This window comes from Phyllostomus discolor, chromosome 6, assembly GCF_004126475.2.
Source record: "Phyllostomus discolor isolate MPI-MPIP mPhyDis1 chromosome 6, mPhyDis1.pri.v3, whole genome shotgun sequence".
NCBI lineage: Eukaryota > Metazoa > Chordata > Mammalia > Chiroptera > Phyllostomidae > Phyllostomus > Phyllostomus discolor.
Window position 1 is genome coordinate 62,072,292 of NC_040908.2, and position 18,783 is coordinate 62,091,074.

Below are 18,783 nucleotides of genomic sequence, written 5' to 3' on the forward strand. Positions count from 1 at the left end.
TTTAAAAAAGGACAAAGGAATTAAGTAGACCTCCAGAGAACATACTACAAATGGCCAGCAAGCACATTAAAAGATGCCCAACATCTTAAGTCATTAGAGAAATACAAGTCAAAAACCGTATTTTATACCCACTAAGACAACTTTAAAAGAAAGAAAGATTAAGGTCAGTAAGCAAGTGAAGAAACTGGAACCTTCATATATTGCTGGATAGTTCCTCAAAAAAGTTAAACACAGCATTACTATGTGATCCAGCAATTCCACTCTTAGCTATATCCAGAGTGCTGAAAACACGTGTTCACACAAAATGTGGTACACAAATCTTCACTGCAGCTTTATTGTAATAGCCAAAAAGGAAAAACAACCCAAATTGCCTATTTATCAACTGAAAAATGGACAAACAAAATGTGCTATATCCGTACACAACATTATTCAGCCATAAAAATGAAGTACTACTGTTCATGTCTCCACTTACATGAAATGCCCCAAATAGGCAAGTCCACAGAGACAAAAGGTGACTGCCCAGGAATGAGGGAGGGAGGAGTTGGGCCTGACTGAGAGTAGGCACAGACTTCCTCTTAAAAGTGATAGAAATATTCTAGAATCAGCTAGTGATGATTATTGTACAACGTAGTGAATAAACTGTAAGTCATCGGGGTATACACTTTTTAAAAATGGTAAATTAAATGTTAAATAAGAATTACATCTCAATTAAAAAGACAAGGGAGCCAGTTAAGATAATCTGAGGTCTTTTTCTGTACCACATTCTAGAAGTATATGCGCTAGGGAGAAAGGACGATTCGCAACATTCTCTTAAACTGTAATGGGGAGCAGTATCCATGAGACTTACAATTAGAATTGTTTTAATACTAAGCCTTTGTCAAATTTTTAAAAATGTTTTATAAATTAAATGGATTTTTTAAAAACAGTTTTGAAATGTGTATACCCTTTGACCCAGCATTTACACCTCTAAGAATCTGTCTAAAATGTATACTAATGAAGGCACACTAGTATAAATGTAGGTGGTACTCAGCATTCGTCACCACAGCAAAGACCAGGTACAAAAGACACGTCTGCCAACAGAGGGCCGGTTAAACCAGCTGGCATATGGGATCATCGGCTACAACACAGAATGGGTTAAAAAGAATGACCAGAGGATCTACATGCAGAAACAGAGAATGAGCCCTACAATATGTCATCAGGTGACCTAAATATGTCACAAAGGAATTACAAAAAGGGTTTGTCAACTTGGCAAATGAAACCAGTTAAAGAACTTGTGGTATTTGGAGTATTGGGTGGACCAAATTACAATGACAAACTGACTGAAATAATAAAACTCCATCTGGAAGGCCTGGCAGCTCTTTTAAAACTAAGCCATCTTAGAGACCAGCCCCAAAGGAGGTCAAGTGCCTGGCGGGCAGGAAAACTCGTGCCTCCACTGTCAGGATGCCGTGGATAGACAGGAGGCTTTGCGTAGAAGCTCAGAATTGAATGTCAGATCTAATCGTGGTTCATGGTTCTCCTGAGAAGGTAGAATATGATCCCCTTCTTATTTATTTTCTCTCACAGTATGTGTGGACATGAAGAGGGGGTTGGGAAAGAAGGGATTTTTTCTTTTCTCCTTCACATTCCTCTATTTTTGCTTAGTGACAAACTAATGTTACTTCTGTAACTAAAAAGAATTCTAAGGGCAGAGATCTAATAACTGATGTCATCAAGTTCTCCAAAAACAAGGACAACATACAAAAGTTAATTGTATTTCTACATACCAACTATAAACAATTAGAAAATTTCATAAACAACACCATCTACAAGAGCAATATCTAGGAATAAATCTAATGAAAGATGTACAAGACTTTCGCATAATTGAAAGACATACTATGTTTATAATTTGGAAGACTGGATATTATAAATTTGTTGATTCTTCCTAAAGTGATCAACAGATGTAAGTAATCCCAATAAAAATCCTCGCAGGTATCTTTTTGTGGAAATGTACAAGCTGACTTTAAAATTCATATGGAAACACACAGGGCCAAGAATCCTCAGGAGAGTCCTGAGAAAGACAGGAGCTGGAGGCTTACTATCAGAACCAAAGTCTGTGACAAAGCCACAGTAAGAGAGACAGCGTGGTGTTGGTGCAATGGAATCAGACAGACCAACAGAACTGAGCAGAGCTGGGAACAGGCCCACACACGTGTAACTAGCTGATTCATGGCACAGAAGATACTAACGAGGAATGGAAAATTGATGGTGTTTTCAACAAATAATGCTATTATCAACTGGATATCCACGTAAGAAAAAAAGGAATCCTCACTTCTACCTCACATCACACACACACACATAAATCAGCTCCAGTAGACTGAGGTGTAAGAAGTTAAGCAATAAAGCTCCCAGACAATACACAGGGGGTACCTTCATGACCTTGCAGGAGGCAAATAGTTCTTATATAGGACTAGCCATAAAAGGCAAAGATTGATGAATTATGTTACATAAAATAAAGAACTTTTGATCATTAGAAAACGGCATTAGGTAAAAGGGGAAAAAAGACTAGTCCCTATATATATTGCAAATATCTTTGGGTCAAAGTAGGTTTACAGTTGTGGATCCAAGAAACAACTTATTCTTGCATTATTATTTATGAACTACTGTATTATTTTCCATACAAATAAGTGTAAACCTACTTATGACCCATCCATTAAGTATATCTGGCAATGGACTTACACTAGAATATATAATAAACTCTTACCTATCAATAAAAAAAAAATGGCACAGAATAGAAAACAGGCCAAAGACTTAAATAAGCACTGCATAAAAGATGGTATCTAAATGGCCAATAAGCATATGAAAAGGTGCTTAACTTCACTCATCATTAAGAAAATGCAAACAAACCACAACAGGCCCTGACCAGTGTGGCTCAGTTGGCTGGGCAATGTCCACAAAGCAAAGGGTGGCTGGTTCGATTCCTGCCCAGGGCACACACCTGAGCTGTGGGTCCGATCCCTGGTTGTGGCACGTGTGAGGAAGCAACTGCTCAACGTTTCTCTCTCACACAGATGATTTTCTCCCTCTTTCTCCTTCCCTTCCCCTCTTCCTAAAAAATAAATATATTTTCAAAAAACCACAATGAGATGCCACCACATACCCATCTGGGTGGCTAAAATAACATGAAAACAAATGAGCAAACAAATCAAGTTCTGCTAAGGACAAGGGGCAACTGGAACTCTCATGTCCTTCTGACTGAACTGTAAACGGCTACAAGCACTTTGAAAAACTGTTCATTAAACTATTTCAAGTTGAACAAAGATCTTAAAGACCTGGCAATTTGTTCCCTTGGTATTTCTTTACCCATCGAAATGCATATATAGCCCTGGCTGGCGTAGCTCAGTGGATTGAGCGCGGGCTGCGAACCAGGCATCGCAGGTTCGATTCCTAGTCAGGGCACATGCCTAGGTTGCAGGCCATAGCCCCCAGCAACTGCACACTGATGTCTGTCTGTCTGTCTGTCTGCCTCTCTCTTTTCCTTCCCTCTCTAGGAATAAATAAATAAAATCTTTAAAAAAATGCATATATAATGTCAAAAAAAAGACATATAAGAATGTTCATAGTAGCTGTATTGGTAATAATCAAATGAAGATAACTGAAGAGAACCCCAATATCCATCAGCAGTAAAACAGATAAATATACAGTGTTATACTATACAGCAACAAAATAAACCACCACTATATGTACTGACGTGACTGACTCATAGACAGATATGATGTACTGTATTATTGCATTTATGTACAGTTCAGGAAAAGACAAAACTTACCTACAGTGTTAGAACTCAGGCTAGTGGCTACCTTTGGGGAGAGGTAGAAACGGAGAGGGTCTGCAGAGGGTGTTCTGGGAGTGCTGGTGATATCCTACTTTCTGATCTGGGAGACAGTTTGCAAAGGTGTATTCCTTTTGTGAACATACATTGACTTGTACACTCGAGATTCGTAAAGACAGGGAAGCCCTTTTTCTCTATCTGCTCCTTCAACAAATGAGGAGAGACCCCAGATTCTTAAGTAGAAAGAAAAGCACTCAAGATACTACACTGAAATGCCCTGGAGAGATAGCCTAAGACTTCATCTTCTGGGCAGTACAAATGAACTGCCCAAGCTAAGCTCCTTGTCTCCGGAATGTAAACACGGTGTTCTCTACAGAGGTCCGTGCAGTACAGCCACTCTTACCCTTTCCACCTATTTGCAAAGAAATAACACCCCGCACCAACTTCTCAAGAAACACTGAAAATTCTCAACTGTTACAGCAGTAAAACATGGGTTTATTTTCTAATTTTATTTAACTATAAAGTAATAATCATAGCCCAGCAACAGTGTAAAATAGAAAAAAATTACTAAAACCAGATTGTTCTATAGTGTTGATCTTTTTTATGCCAAACTTGTCACATACATTTTAACAAGGTTGCAAGTATGACTGCACACGGGACTGGGTCGTCTAGTCTTCTCTCAGCATCACGTCAGAGGGTTTTCTAGATTGCCACGTGGCATTTTAAAGCTACTGTTTAAAAAAAATACACTATTTGTAACAATAATATAATATCTTAAGAAATGAATGTTCCACCATTTATTTAGCTCCATCTTCAGCATCTAGGTTTTTCTGATTTTCTACCACTATCAACCACGGTGTCATGGACTGCTTTTTCAGCGTTTCAGACAGCTTCCCTCAGCTGAATTCCCAGATCGAAGGGAATGAACATATTTATGGCACCGGATAACACGGGTGGGCAAAACTAGGTTTATAGTTGTAAGTATTCAAAACAGAGTTGACTCTTGTATTATTATTTTTATTTACTAATTACTGTAATTATTTATTATTATTTGCCCATCCCTGTGTATTCTTTGTCTACTATATGGTTTTATTTTGAACACAGTGATCATGCTTAAATAAAATTCTAACAAATTCTGGACACTATAGTATTACCTAAGACTTATAAATCCACTGACTTCCAAGATAATATTAGATGGCTTATAAAATAAAGACATACAAACAGGAATAAATATAAGTAGGAATAATAAAGTGGACAAATACACAGAGCCAACTAACTAAATGAGGAGTAGGCGAACTGTAGCCTGTAGGACAAATCTGGCCCACCCCCTTTTAGTAAATAAAGTTAGACTGGGTGATGGCAATGCCCACTCATTTCTGTGTGTCTGTGGCTGTTTTCATGTTATAACAGCAGAGTGGAGTGGTTATAACAGAGACAGTATGGCCACCAAAGCCCAAACTATCTGCTATCTGGCTTTTACAGAAAAAGCTCACCAACTCCTTGAGAGCTCACTGTAGCTTTTCAAAAGATAACCTGAATAGCCCTGTATTTATTAGAGAAATAAACATTTTAGTTTAAAAACCTTCCTATAAAGAAAACTCCAGGTCCAGACATTTAAGAAAAAAATAATACCAGTACTACACAAACTCTTACAGAAAACTGAAGATGAACTACTTCCCAACATTCTATACAGCCAACCTGATACCAAAACCAGGCAAAAATATTACAAGAAAAGAAAACTACGTATCAATATCCCTCATGAACACAAATGTAAAAAAAAAAAATCTAAGCAAATTATTTGTTAAATTTAGTGACACACAGGGTAATGCCTCACAACCAAGTAAAGATTATCCCAGGAATGCAAAGTTGGTTTAGCTACAAGTCAGTCACCTCCCAGAACTACAGACTTAAAGAATTTAAGAGCAGAAAGACACGTTAGAGATCATCAACCTGACACCCTCTATTTTATAGATGAGGAAATATGGTCCACAGAACTAAGATTACATAACTGATTAATAGTTAGTTAGGCCTAAGGATGAACCTGGAGACCCAGCCAATAGTAGAAGCACCTATTTTATTGTATATAATCATTTGGTCACTACACATACTATTTTTTTATTCCTTTAAAGGGAAGTATAGCCCTGGCTGGTGTGGCTCAGGTGATTGAGTGCTGGCCTGCGAACCAGAGGGTCACCAGTCTGATTCGTAGTCAGGGCACATGTCTGGGTTGCAGGCCAGCTCCCCAGTAGGGGGCACGCATGAGGCAACCACACACTGATGTTTGTTTCTCTCCCTCTCTTTCTCTTTCCCTTCCCCTCTCTAAAAATAAATAAATAAAATCTGTTTAAATAAAAAGGGAAGCATAGTGTGATGCTTTGGGAGTTAGGAAACCCTGGGCTTAAATCTAGCTATTTCTAGAGACTTGGGAATATAAATAACTTCTCTAACCCTCTATGTCCATAACTGCTAAATGGTGGTAATAACGGTCTCTGCACATGCAGTTTGATTGCGAGGATTAAATAAGATAACATAGCTACAGCATTCAGCAATCATCATCATCATCATTATCGTAATATACCCAGGAATAAATTTAACCAACAATACCTGTACTTAGAAAACTATAGGACTGAAAAAAGAAATTAATAAGACATGAATAAGTAGAAGTATAAACCATGTTCATGGTTTGGAAGAAAAAACATCAAAATGTCCACACTAACCAAAGTAATCTATAGGTTCAATGCAATTCTTATTAAAATACCAATGGCATATGTCACAGGTCTAGAACAAGTATTTCAAAAATTTATATGGTCCCGAAAAGGACTCCAAACAGCCCCAGCAATATTGAGAAAGAAGAAGAAAGTTGGCAATACCTGATATCAAACTGTATTACAAGGCCACTGTAATCATAACAGTCTGGTAGTGACATAAGAACTGACACATAGATCAATGCAACAGAATAGAGAGCCCAGAAATAAACCAATGCCTTTATGGTCAACTAATGTTTGACAAAGGAGGCAAGAGCATACAATGGAGTACATACAGTCTTTTCAACAAATGCTGTTGGGAGAACTGGATTGGTACATAAAAATAATGAAACTAGACCCCAAATTATACCACATACAAGAATAAACTCAAAATGGATGAAAGATTTAAATATTAGTGTTAGTACCATAAAAATTCTAGAGGAAAACATGGGCAGTACAATTTATGTATCTTGAGTAGCAGTATTTTTTATCTCCTAGGGCAATAAAAACAAGGAAAAAAAAGAAACAAATGGGACCACATCAAATTAAAAAGGTTCTGCACGGTTAAAGAAAACATCATCGAAATGAAAGGAACCAACTGTATGAAAAAACGTATTTGCCAACAACACCTCAGACAAGAGTTTGATCTTCAAAATATATAAAGAACTCATATGACTCAATAGCAGGAAGACAAACAATCCAATTAAAAAATGGCCAAAGGACCTGAAGAGACACTTTGCCAAGGAGGACATACAGAGAGGGTACATAGACACATAAGAAAATATTCAAGTTTACTAATCATCAGAGAGATGCAAATTAAAACCACAATGAGATTATCACCTCATACCTGCCAGAATGGCTACCATCAATGAATCAACAGACAAGTGCTGGTGAGGATGTGGAGAAAAGGGAACCCTCATGCATTGCTGGTTGGGAATGCAGACTGGTGCAGCCACTGTGGAAAATGGTATGGAATTTCCTCAAAAAAATTAACTGTCTTTTGACCCAGTCATTCCACTTCTGGGAACACATCCTAAGAATCCTGAAACACAAAATTCAAAAGGATATATATACCCCCTACGTTCATAGCAGCCAAGATCTGGAAACAGCCCAAGTGCCTGCCATCAGTAGATGAGTGGATGTTACAAAAAGCTGTGGTACATTTATACAATGTAATACTACACAGGAACAAAAAAGAAGGAACTCTTACCTTTTGAGACAGCATGGATGGACCTGGAGACCATTATGCTAAGTGAAATAAGCCAGTCAGTGAAAAACAAATACTTCATGATCTCACTTATATGTGTAATCTAATGAGCAAAACAGATCAGAAGCATGGAAACATGGAATAGACAGCTGTAAGAGGGGAGGGGAGGAGAAAGGTGGGGACTGGTTGTAAAAAGGTGAGGGGTTGGCAATAACAGGTATGCATGACCCAAGGACACAGACAACTGGCAGTATGGGGATTGCCTGAGGGGCTGGGAGGGGCTAGGTGGAAGGGGGGAAAGGAGAGAAAAATTTGGGACAAATATAAATAGCATAAACAAAAAAAATGCTTTTTAAAAATAAAGCACTCAGCAAAGCACTTGGCCCTCCCCACAATATTACTATCACCAACACCATTGCCCATAACCACTGTATCTGGATAACAAGGACATCAGTAAGTTTAAGTTAGAAGCAAAGGACAGAAACCACACACAGCCTCCTCTTAGTAGATATGCCTTTGAAAGCACCCAGACCCATGAGCCCATCAAAGAGACAGTCAGACTACTGTCTGACCTTATTTTTCTGTCTCTGGCATGGGCTCCCCTAAGAATGGAACCTTCTATATGAGTGGCCAGTTTCCTTCTGATATATACTCTGCTTGTTTTCTCCCAATTACCTGCTTTCCTGTCCACAGTGGAAAAGGCTTCAGGATAGCAGGGGGAAAGAGCTTCACACGTCCCACTTTGTCTGTGAGTCCTCGGTACACCAGCTCCATATACTGCTCCCAGGGTGAAAAAGCAACCTCGAGTGGTCATGTTTGCGCCTGAAACCATGTGATCTTGGATCAATCCTGCCAATGGCTGGCCATCCTACAAATCAAGACAATGGAAGAACAAAGATAAGTTTTAAGTCACATCTAATTCCTGATCATCTGCTTGGAGGCCACCTCCTAGCAACAGCCTTGAGTAGCCCTAGGTTGCCTCTTCACGCTGCCTTCTCCGCAGCCTCAGGCCAGAGTCCAGGCCTCTTGTTCTGAGAACAAAACTGCCTTCTGAAGGCACGACCAGGGCTTCTTGACTGGCTTCCACCTTTGCCACTTGCTCACAGTTCTGTATCAAAACTGCTTCAAATTCTACCACTTCCACAAGTCCTTTCCTCCACAATCCCATCTGGTTCTAGTTACTCCAGAGTATTTTTGACATTTATGCATAAATGTGGCTGTTAGTTATGTTCTTGTTTTATATTTTGGTTTACACTTTAGTATTTTTCACATATTTCTGGCCTGGTTCTCCTATAAATTGGTCATGCATTCAACAGATAGTTATTGAGAGCCTACTATGTGCCTAAGCATTTGGTCAGACCTTCAGTCTACTTCAGTGGAACAGACAAGGAAGAGCTAGACATTAAAAAAATGACTAGATAAGTACATCAACACAAGAGTTTTAGATGACATGGAGGCAAGTAACAGAATGGATTATAAAACAGATCTGAGGTAGGGAGATGGTCAGGAATGGTCTCAGTGAGGGGCAGCATCACGGTGAGGCCCGAGGAGTAACCTGGAGTCACCCAGTGCAGGGAGGCAGGGTTCAGGCAGAGGTTCCTCAAGAGGGTCATGAGAGGACCCGACATACATGACTGCAGAAGGAAGGAAAGAATGTCTTTTCACAAAGCAGCACATGTTCGTAGTGAACCCTTAAAGAAGGCCATAAAAGCCCAATTTCTAGTTGGGTAGATTCATCTCATTTGACACTTGTCATGGTTTTTCTGATCCTCAGTTTCCTGAGTCTTACCTGCAGGCATGTGTTCATGGCAACATAAGGCACACTAAAGTAAAAATAGCTGTGCTCACCGATGTTTCAGAAGTTTCTGCAAACTTCAACATTTACAGAAACAAGCAAAATTTGTGCTTTGGATCTAAAGATTTTTATCATTTGATTTTGTTAAATACTACCCAGTGTGGCCCCGGCCAGACTGCTCAGTTGGTTGGAGCATCATCCTGTAACTGGAGGGCTGTGGGTTCGTTCCCCAGGCTGGGTGTGTGTAGGAAGCAACCAATCCATGTTCATTCCTAACACTGATGTTTCACTCTCTCCCCTTCCTCTCTCTCTAAAATCAATAAGCATATCCCCAGGTGAGGATTAAGAAAAAAATACTACCCAATATTATTGCCATGTTCATAACTAGGGCTACAGGAACTCACAAAGGCAGCCCTGGTGAAGCACCAGGAATTAAACCACACTCAATAATTCAAAAGCTGAAAAGAATACTTGTCAAACAGCCTAAATATACCCCGACAATGGCTCTATGTAAATGGGCTGAAGAGCTGCTGTGGATATAACACAGCAGTATCAGATGGAGCGCATGGCCCTTCTTACAAAGGCTCTGAGTTACCAAATTGAATAAATATTAAACTCTGCATCTTGTTCCAAAGACATGATCTTATTTTCCTTGAGGGAAACCCAAACCAGTACTAAGCATTTGACTCAGCCCACACAATCTTTTGAGGGAGGCAGATAGAGATTTTTCTTTTCGTGTTTTTCCTTTAAAGAACATAATTACAAGTTATGTGATCTACTCCATGCCTTCTCCTCTCTCTGTCTAGATTTCTATATGACTAGAAAATTACCCTAATGGCTAAATTGCTTTCAGTGTAATAATCATGAATTCTAGGAAGGAATGCTGATGATTAAAGCAATTTACTATGGGTCAACTTATGATTCTGAATTTTCTAAATCCTGCTTAGAATCAAAAAGACCATCTCTAAATCAAAAACCCAGATAATTGTTAGCTATCCTATTCCACTTAATAACACAGCAAAATGACACTACAATTAAGGTCTTTGGTCAGTGTGCTTAGAGAATTAGGGTCTTCTATGACTTAAATCTTCTATCTAAAGTAGAAGTCAAAAAACTATTCTGAAGCCTTGTTAAAAATGATTTCCACAAAGCACTGGTTCTCAATAAACACAAAATACAAAAGAAAGAAAAACATTAATAAGAAAGTTTAGCTGTTTTTTGAAAAAGAAATAAAGTTTCATTCATCTATTTTAAATAAGATGACAATACACAACTCTATGAAACACACACACAAAAAAACCCCAACAAAAAATACTTTAACTGTATACCATAGTTAGTTAAAAAAGAGCACCTGGAAATGTAAAAGAAATGGAGTCCTGCCTGGTGAGGCTCAGTGGATTGAGCACAGGCCTGCAAACCAAAGGGTTGCCGGTTTGATTCCCAGGCAGGGCACATGCCTGGGTTGCAGGCTGGTTCCCACACTGAGGGCATGCGTGAGGCAACCCATCGATGTGACTCTCGCATGATAGTGTTTCTCTACCTCTTTTTCTCCTTCCCTTCCACCCCCTCTAAAAATAAATAAAATCTTTTTTTTTAAATGAATGCAACTATGAGACCTGTTGCCAACACTCCATCTTGAGGAAGCCTCCCTTTATTTTTTTTTAGTATTTTATTTATTTTTAGGGAGGGAAGGGAGGGAGATAGAGAGAGAGAGAGAGAGAGAGAGAGAGAGAGAAACATCGATGTGCAGTTGCTGGGGGTTATGGCCTGCAACCCAGGAATGTACCCTGGCTGGGAATCGAACCTGGGACACTTTGGTTCCCAGCCCACGCTCAATCCACTGAGCTACGCCAGCCAGGGCAAAATAAATAAAATCTTAAAAAACAAAACAAAAAATGGAAACAAAGAAAAATATACCAAAAACATTACAAAAATATGGCTTTCCTAGTTTAAGAAAACCAGTGCTTCTTGTCCTCTTAGGATTTTGGTAAAGTACCAAAATACTTTAAGACATGTTACATTTTTATAAACCATTAGTAAAACTAAGTATTCCACCTCTTGACATTTATACTAAGGACTAAATGTAATATATCAAGAATCAAAACCTCTGCCCTAACCAATATGGCTCAGTTGGTTGGGCATCATTCCACAAATCAAAAGGCTGCAGGTTTGATTCCCAGTCACAGCAAATGCCTGGGTTGTGTTCCTGGTCAGCACATGTACAATAGGCAACCCATCAATGTTTCTCTTCTCCCTCCTTTACCCTCTCTCTAAAAATAAATACATAAAATCTTAAAAAAAAAAAAAAAGGATCAAAAGCTCTTTACCTAAGACACAAAAGATATTGACTAAAAGTGAAGTGAACCTCAGATCATTCTCTAGAAGTTTTTCACTTTATTTGTTAAGAAATTACCTTATTCAATCAACTATAAAGTTATTACAAAGGTTATAAGACAAAAGTAGGAAGATCATGTGTAACTGCAACAATAAAGGGATATAGATGTACACACAAAAGTAGTAAAAAATAATAATGAAAACATAAATGTGGAAGGGATAAGTAAAAACTGCAGTGATTTTACAACATAATAATGGCTGTATGTGACAAACCCACAGTCAACATCATACTCAACAGGAAAAAGATAAAAGTGTTTTCCTTAAGATCAGCAAAAAGACAGGGATATCCATTTTCATCACTCTTATTCACTGTAGTACTGGAAGTCCTAGCCATAGCAACCAGACAAGAGAAAGAAATACAAGGAATCCAAACCGGAAAGGAAGAAGTAAAACTGTCATTATTTGCAGGTGACAGTATACTATATAGAGAGAATCTAACGATCCCACCAAAACCTACTAGAAATAATAAATGAATTCAGTGAAGTAGGAGACAAAAATATTCAGAAATCAGTTGCATTTTTATATACTAATAATGAGCTATCAGAAAAAAAAAAAACTAAGAAAACAATACCATTTACAATGGCATCGAAAAAATAAAATACCTGGGAATAAATTTAACCAAAGATGTAAAAGACCTATATTCAAAAAACTCTAAGACACTGAAAAAAGAAACTGAAGAAAATTGATAGAAAGAATTAACATCGTTCAAATGTTGAAGAAAAGACAAATAAATGGAAGCCCATACTGTGCTCATGGATAGGAAAAATTAACATTGTTAAAATGTCCATACTGCCCAAAGCAATCTATAGATTCAATGCAATCCCTATCAAAATACCAATGGCACTTTCCACAGAACTAGAATAATCCTAAAATTTATATGGAACCACTAAGACCCCAAATAGCCATAGCAATCTTGAGAAAGAAGAACAAAGTTGGAGGTGTTATGCTGCCTGATATCAAACTATACTACAAGGCCATAGTAATCAAAACAGCATGGTACTGGCATAAAAACAGACACAAAAATCAAAGGAACAGAATAAAGAGCCCAGAAGTAAATCTGCAGTTTTATGGTCATTTAATCTATGAGAAAGTAGGCAAGAATATATAATGGGGTTAAGATAGTACATTAAATAAATGGTGCTGGAAAAACTGGACAGACGCATACAAAAGATGAACCCACCCCTTTCTTATACCTTATATAAGAATAAACTGAAAATGGATTAAGTACTTAAATGTAAGGCTTGAATCCGTAAAATTTCTAGAAGAAAACATAGGTAGTAAACCCTGTGAGATTTCTTAGCAATATTTTTTTCTGGTATGTCTCCTCAGGCAAGGGAAACAAAGAAAAAATAAACAAATGTGACTACATCAAACTAAAAAGGTTTTGCAGAGCAAAGAAAACCATTAAAATGAAAGGACAACCCACAGAATGGAAGAACAAATTGGCCAGTGATACATACTATAGGGGTTAATATCCAAAACTGATAAAGAACTCATACAACTCAACACCAGAAAGCAAAACCAATTAGAAGATGGGCAGAAAACCCAAACAGACATTTTTCTGAAGAGGATATACAGATGGTCAATGCAAATTAAAACCAAGATGAGGTACCACCACACCTGTCATAATGACTATCATCAATAAATCAACAAACAACAGGTATTAGTGAGGATGTAGAGAAAAGGGAACACTGGTGCACTGCTGGTGGGAATGCAAATTGATGTAGCCACTATGGAAAACATATGGAAATTAATCAAACATTTTTTTTTAAAAACTGCCTTATGACTCAGAAATTCCCCTCCTGAGTATACGTTCAAAGAAACCCAAAACACTAATTTGAAAAGATATATGCACCCCCATGTTCACTGCAGAATTATTTACAATAGCCAAGAAATGAGGCTACCCAAGTGCCTATCAGTGGCACAGTGGCTAAAAAAAAAGTTGTGGTACATAAATACAATGGATCCCACACTCATTTTGCGAGACAAGCATTATCCTAACTCCAAAACCAGATAAAGACTACAAAGAAAGAAAATAATAGGCCAATATTGCTGATGAATGCTAAAATCCTCAATACAATATTAGCAAACCAAACTGCAGCCAAAATATTCTGCAAACTAAATAGAGAATGCATCAAAAAGATTATACACCATGATCAAGTAGGATTTATTCTGGGAATGAAAGGTTGACAAAACATTCACAAATCAATAAATGTGACTTACCACATAAACAAAATGAAGAATAAAAACTGATCATATCAATAGATGCAGAAAAAGGATTTGATAAAATCCAGCACTCATTTATGTTAGAACTCACAGCAAAGTGGAATTAGAGAGAGGATACCTAAACATAGAGAAGGCCATTTATAGCAAACCCACTGCCAGCATCATCCTCAACAGGCAAAAACTCCAAGCATTTTCCTTAAGATTAGGAACAAAATAGAGATGTCCACTTTCACCACTCTTCTTCAACACAGTCCTGTAAGGCCTAGCCACAGCAATCAGAGAATAAATAAAAAGCATCCCAATTGGAAATGAAGAAGTAAAACTGTCTTTATTTGCAGATGGCATGATACTGTACATAAAGAATCCCACAGATTCCTAAAATAAATGAATTCAGCAAACTAGCAGGATACAAAATTAATATTCAGAAATCAACTGCATTTTTATATGCTAATAATGAACTAACAGAAAGGGAAATTAAGAGAACAATCTCATTCATAATCGCTTCAAAAAGAATAAAATACCTAGGAATGAACCTAACCAAGGATATAAAGACCTGTACTCAGAAAATTACAAGACGCTGAAAACAGAAACTTAAAAAGACACAAGTAAGTGGAAGCACATACTGTGTTCGTGGGTGGGGAGAATTAACATCATTAAAATGTCCATACTACTGAAAGCAATCTACAGATTCAACACAATTCCTATCAAGATTCCAATGAGGTATTTCAAAGAACGAGAACAAATATTTCAGAAATTTATATGGAACCACAAAAAGCCCCAAATAGCAACAGTGATCCTGAGAAAGAAGAACAAAAGTTGGAGGAATCATCCTATCTAATATCAAGCTATACTGTAAGGCAACAATAATCAAAACAGCATGGCACTGGCATAAAAACAGACACACAGATCAATGAAACAGAATAGAGAGCCCAGAAATAAGACTACACCTTTAGAGTCAATTAATATTTAACCAAGGAAGCAAGCACATACAATGGGCTAAAGATAGTTTCTTCAACAAATGGTGTTGAGAAAACTGGGTATGTGCAGAAAAATGACTGGATCACCTTCTTACACCACACGCAAAAATAAATTCAAACTGGATTCAAGACTTAAATGTTAGACCCAAAACCATAAAAATCCTAGAAGAAAACATAAGCAGCAAAATCTCAGATATTGCTTGTAGCAATATTTTATCAGACATATTTCCCCAGGCAAGGGAAATAAAAGATTAAAAAATGGGACAACATCAAACTAACAAGTTTTTGCACAGCAAAAGAAAACATCAACAAAATAAAAAGACAACCCACAGAATGGGAGAACATATTCACTGATACATCTGATAAGGGGTTACTTTCTAAAATTTATAAAGAACTTACAAAACTCAATACCGAAAAAAAAAAACAAAACCCCAAAACAAAACCCAAAACCTGATGAACAACCCAATTAAAAAAGTGGGTAAAGGACCTGAATAGACACTTCTCCAAAGAGGACATACAGATGGCATTTCACAGACATGTGAAATGACTCTCAATATCACCAGTCATCATAGAAATGCAAAGTAAGCAACCATGAGATTCATCTCCCACTTCTCAGAATGTTGTCTCAAACTTGCATTCCCAGAATAAATCCCACTTAATCGTGGTGTATGATCTTTCTTATGCATTGCTGTACTTGGTTTACTGATGGCTATCATCAGTAAATCAACAAACAAGTGCTTGCAAGGATGTGGAGAAAAGTGAACCTTTCTGCACTGTGGATGGGAATGCAGACTGGTACAGCCATTGTGGAAAGCAATATGGAGATACCTCAAAAAATGAAAAACGGATCTGTCTTTTAACCCAGTGATCCCACTTCTGCGAATATATCCAAAGGAACCCAAAACACTAACTCAAAAGGACATTAAGCACCTTTAGGTTCATTGCAGCATTATTTACAGTCATTAAGATATGGAAACAACCCAAGTGTCCATCAGTAGAGCAGTGGATAAAACAACTATGGACATTTACACAATGGACTACTACTCGGCCATAAAAAAAGAAAATCCTACCCTTCACACCAGTATGGATGGACCTGGAGAACATTATGCTAAGGGAAATAAGCCAGTCAGAGAAAGACAAATATCATGTTTGGAGGGATTAAGCAAAAAGGAAAAAGCACTCATGGACATGGACAACAGTGAGGTGATTGCAGCGGGGAGGGGATATAAGAGGACTAAATGGTAATAGAAAAAAATACAATAAAAAATTTTGATACATACATACGTACATACATACAATGGAATCACTTGGCCATAAAAAAGAATGAAATCTTACCACTTGCAATAATAGGGATAAACCTAAAGGATAGTCAGACAGGAAAGACAAATACTGTATGTTTTTGCTTAGATGTGGGATATAATAAAAAATCAACGAACAAAATAAACTCACAGGTACAAAGAACAAATTGATGATCACCAGAAGGGAGTAGGGTGGGATATGGGTAAAAAAAGGTGAAAAGAATTAAGAAGTAAAAATTGTCAGTTATAAAAATAATCAAAGGAATATAAAGTACAGCCTAGGGAATATAGTCAATAATGTAATAACTGTGTATGCTGTCAGTAGGGTACCACACTTATTGGGGTGAGCACTTCACAAGGTCTATAAATGTGTAATCACTATGGTGCAGGCCTGAAATTAACATAGTATTATATGTCAACTATAACTAGAAGATAAATTTAAAAAAATTAATTTACTGATATAAGCTTATTTATCTACATTGTGCCTGTCTTCTGACCTAAAACTCACAGGCCCTAAAAAAGCATGTGATGAGGCACATGTGGATTTGAACAGGCCTGCCCTTCGTAGCACACAGGTAAGAATGAAGCCCCTATACTACCTGTGTCAATCAAAATCAAGTATAGAACATCCAAGTTCACTGGTCGGAGAATTTCGGAGCACCCCAGCTGCCTATGCAGCTGATGTCCAGAGCTCACTTTGCCAGCAAAAATGGAACTGCTCTCTGGTAGAGTTCCTGTGGTGAACTGCGACACCGCTCCTAGAATTCGAGGTCCAGCCCAAGCCTGGGAGCCTCTTCCTTCCACATGTCTTCACTGAGCCCCAGCCTTGCCCATCAGAGGGGCTGAACACATGGGCTGGGGTTCAAGTCCTGCCCTCACTGCTGGCTGGCAGGCTACTCACTTGTGTTTCCTCTCGTGACAATCGCAACTGCCTCATAAGGCTGTTGAGAACTAAATAAGAGAGTGTTTGCAAATTGCTTCGAGTACTGCCTGATGAACAGGGAGGGCTCAGTGGATGAGCTTTTCTTGCTACCTCTACTACAGCTATGACAGTTATTATTTACCGGAAAAAATAACAAGCCACTCTTCAAGTTAATAAAATTATTCCAAGTATTTCCTCTAACTATTAGCAAAATTAGTAGTAAAAGTTAGTAAAATTATTTCTTCTAATTCCCAAGTAACCAGAGTGGGCCCCAACCCTTCCTTCCTACTTTTAGGCCCTTCCCTAACCAGCAGCTGGATAGGGTGGGCAGAGGAGGGAAATAAAGCTAAACTCAAACATTTGGGTCCACTATAAAGCTACTGTGTTGTTATGTCTGGTGGGAAAAGAAGCTGGGATGCTAGGCCCCTGGCCACCTGCCTGATTCCCAGGGAGGCAGATGGCTGATGGGAAAAAGAAGTTCCCAGAAGGAGAGGGGACCTATCTGTGCAGGACAGCTCTGGGCAGCTTCCGGTGGCCCGAGTGCAAGGGTCTCCATTTCTTATGCAGGAGGGTGGCAGGGCCCACAGAGGGGGAAAAAGAATAAAACTCCAGAGGATCTGGGAGTGCCCTGTCCTTCCTCCTACTGCTCACCTGTGTGTCCTGGGGCAAGTCACACCACTTCCTCCTGTGTAAATGTGGATATTAACATCACCTACCTCACCCTCTGTGGGGAGGATGAAAGGAGAAGTCTCCAAAGTGCTCTGCAGTGCTGGCACTGGAAAAGTGCTTGGAAATGGTAGCCACAGTTCTATACTATTATTGTTATTACTGCTAGCTCTTGCATATTCCACCACAGCCCAAGTGAAGGATGTATTACTATGAATCACTCTGATGAAAATGGTTTGTAGTTAAAAAGGTCTCAGGTCTTTGGGTAAGTGGTGAGGGGTAAAGAGGGACCGGCTCTTTCCCCACTCTGTTCCCCCCGTGAACCTGCTGACTCAGGCCCCTGCCATGTAATAGGAAGGGGTCATCTGACCAGGCCAGGGGGAAGGAAGCTGCATCTTTCCTGTGTGTTCCTCTGGATAGCTGTGACCACATGGGTCTGCCTCTGAGGACCAATCTCAGAGAGAGGAGGAAGGGATTCAAAGAGGAGATGATTTCGTGGCCTAGAGGGGGATCTCATTGGCCCTTGGAGTTAGGCTGTCTCTTAAAATTCATGCATATCAGAATTCAAAGGACCAAAGTCGTTTGAAAACCATGGGGACCAACGCAGTTGGGATGCTAATCCTTGCCAAGGCTAATAAACTGCAGAATCCAAACATAAGTCTGGAAGACAAGACCTATTATGTAGCTACTGAACTCAGCTTTTGGTGACGACCCTTATCATTTCTATTTTTAAGAGGCAGCAAAAC

At 38.6% G+C, this 18,783-nt stretch overlaps 1 protein-coding gene across 1 annotated transcript in view; it reads right to left on the reverse strand.

Moving 5' to 3' along the window:
* Positions 1–18,783, reverse strand: part of POLR1A (RNA polymerase I subunit A) — an 88,059-nt gene that overhangs the window by 35,844 nt on the left and 33,432 nt on the right. The window contains 2 exon segments of the mRNA XM_028515349.2: positions 8,435–8,542; positions 8,544–8,627. Coding sequence (XP_028371150.1) covers positions 8,435–8,542; positions 8,544–8,627 — 192 coding nt within the window.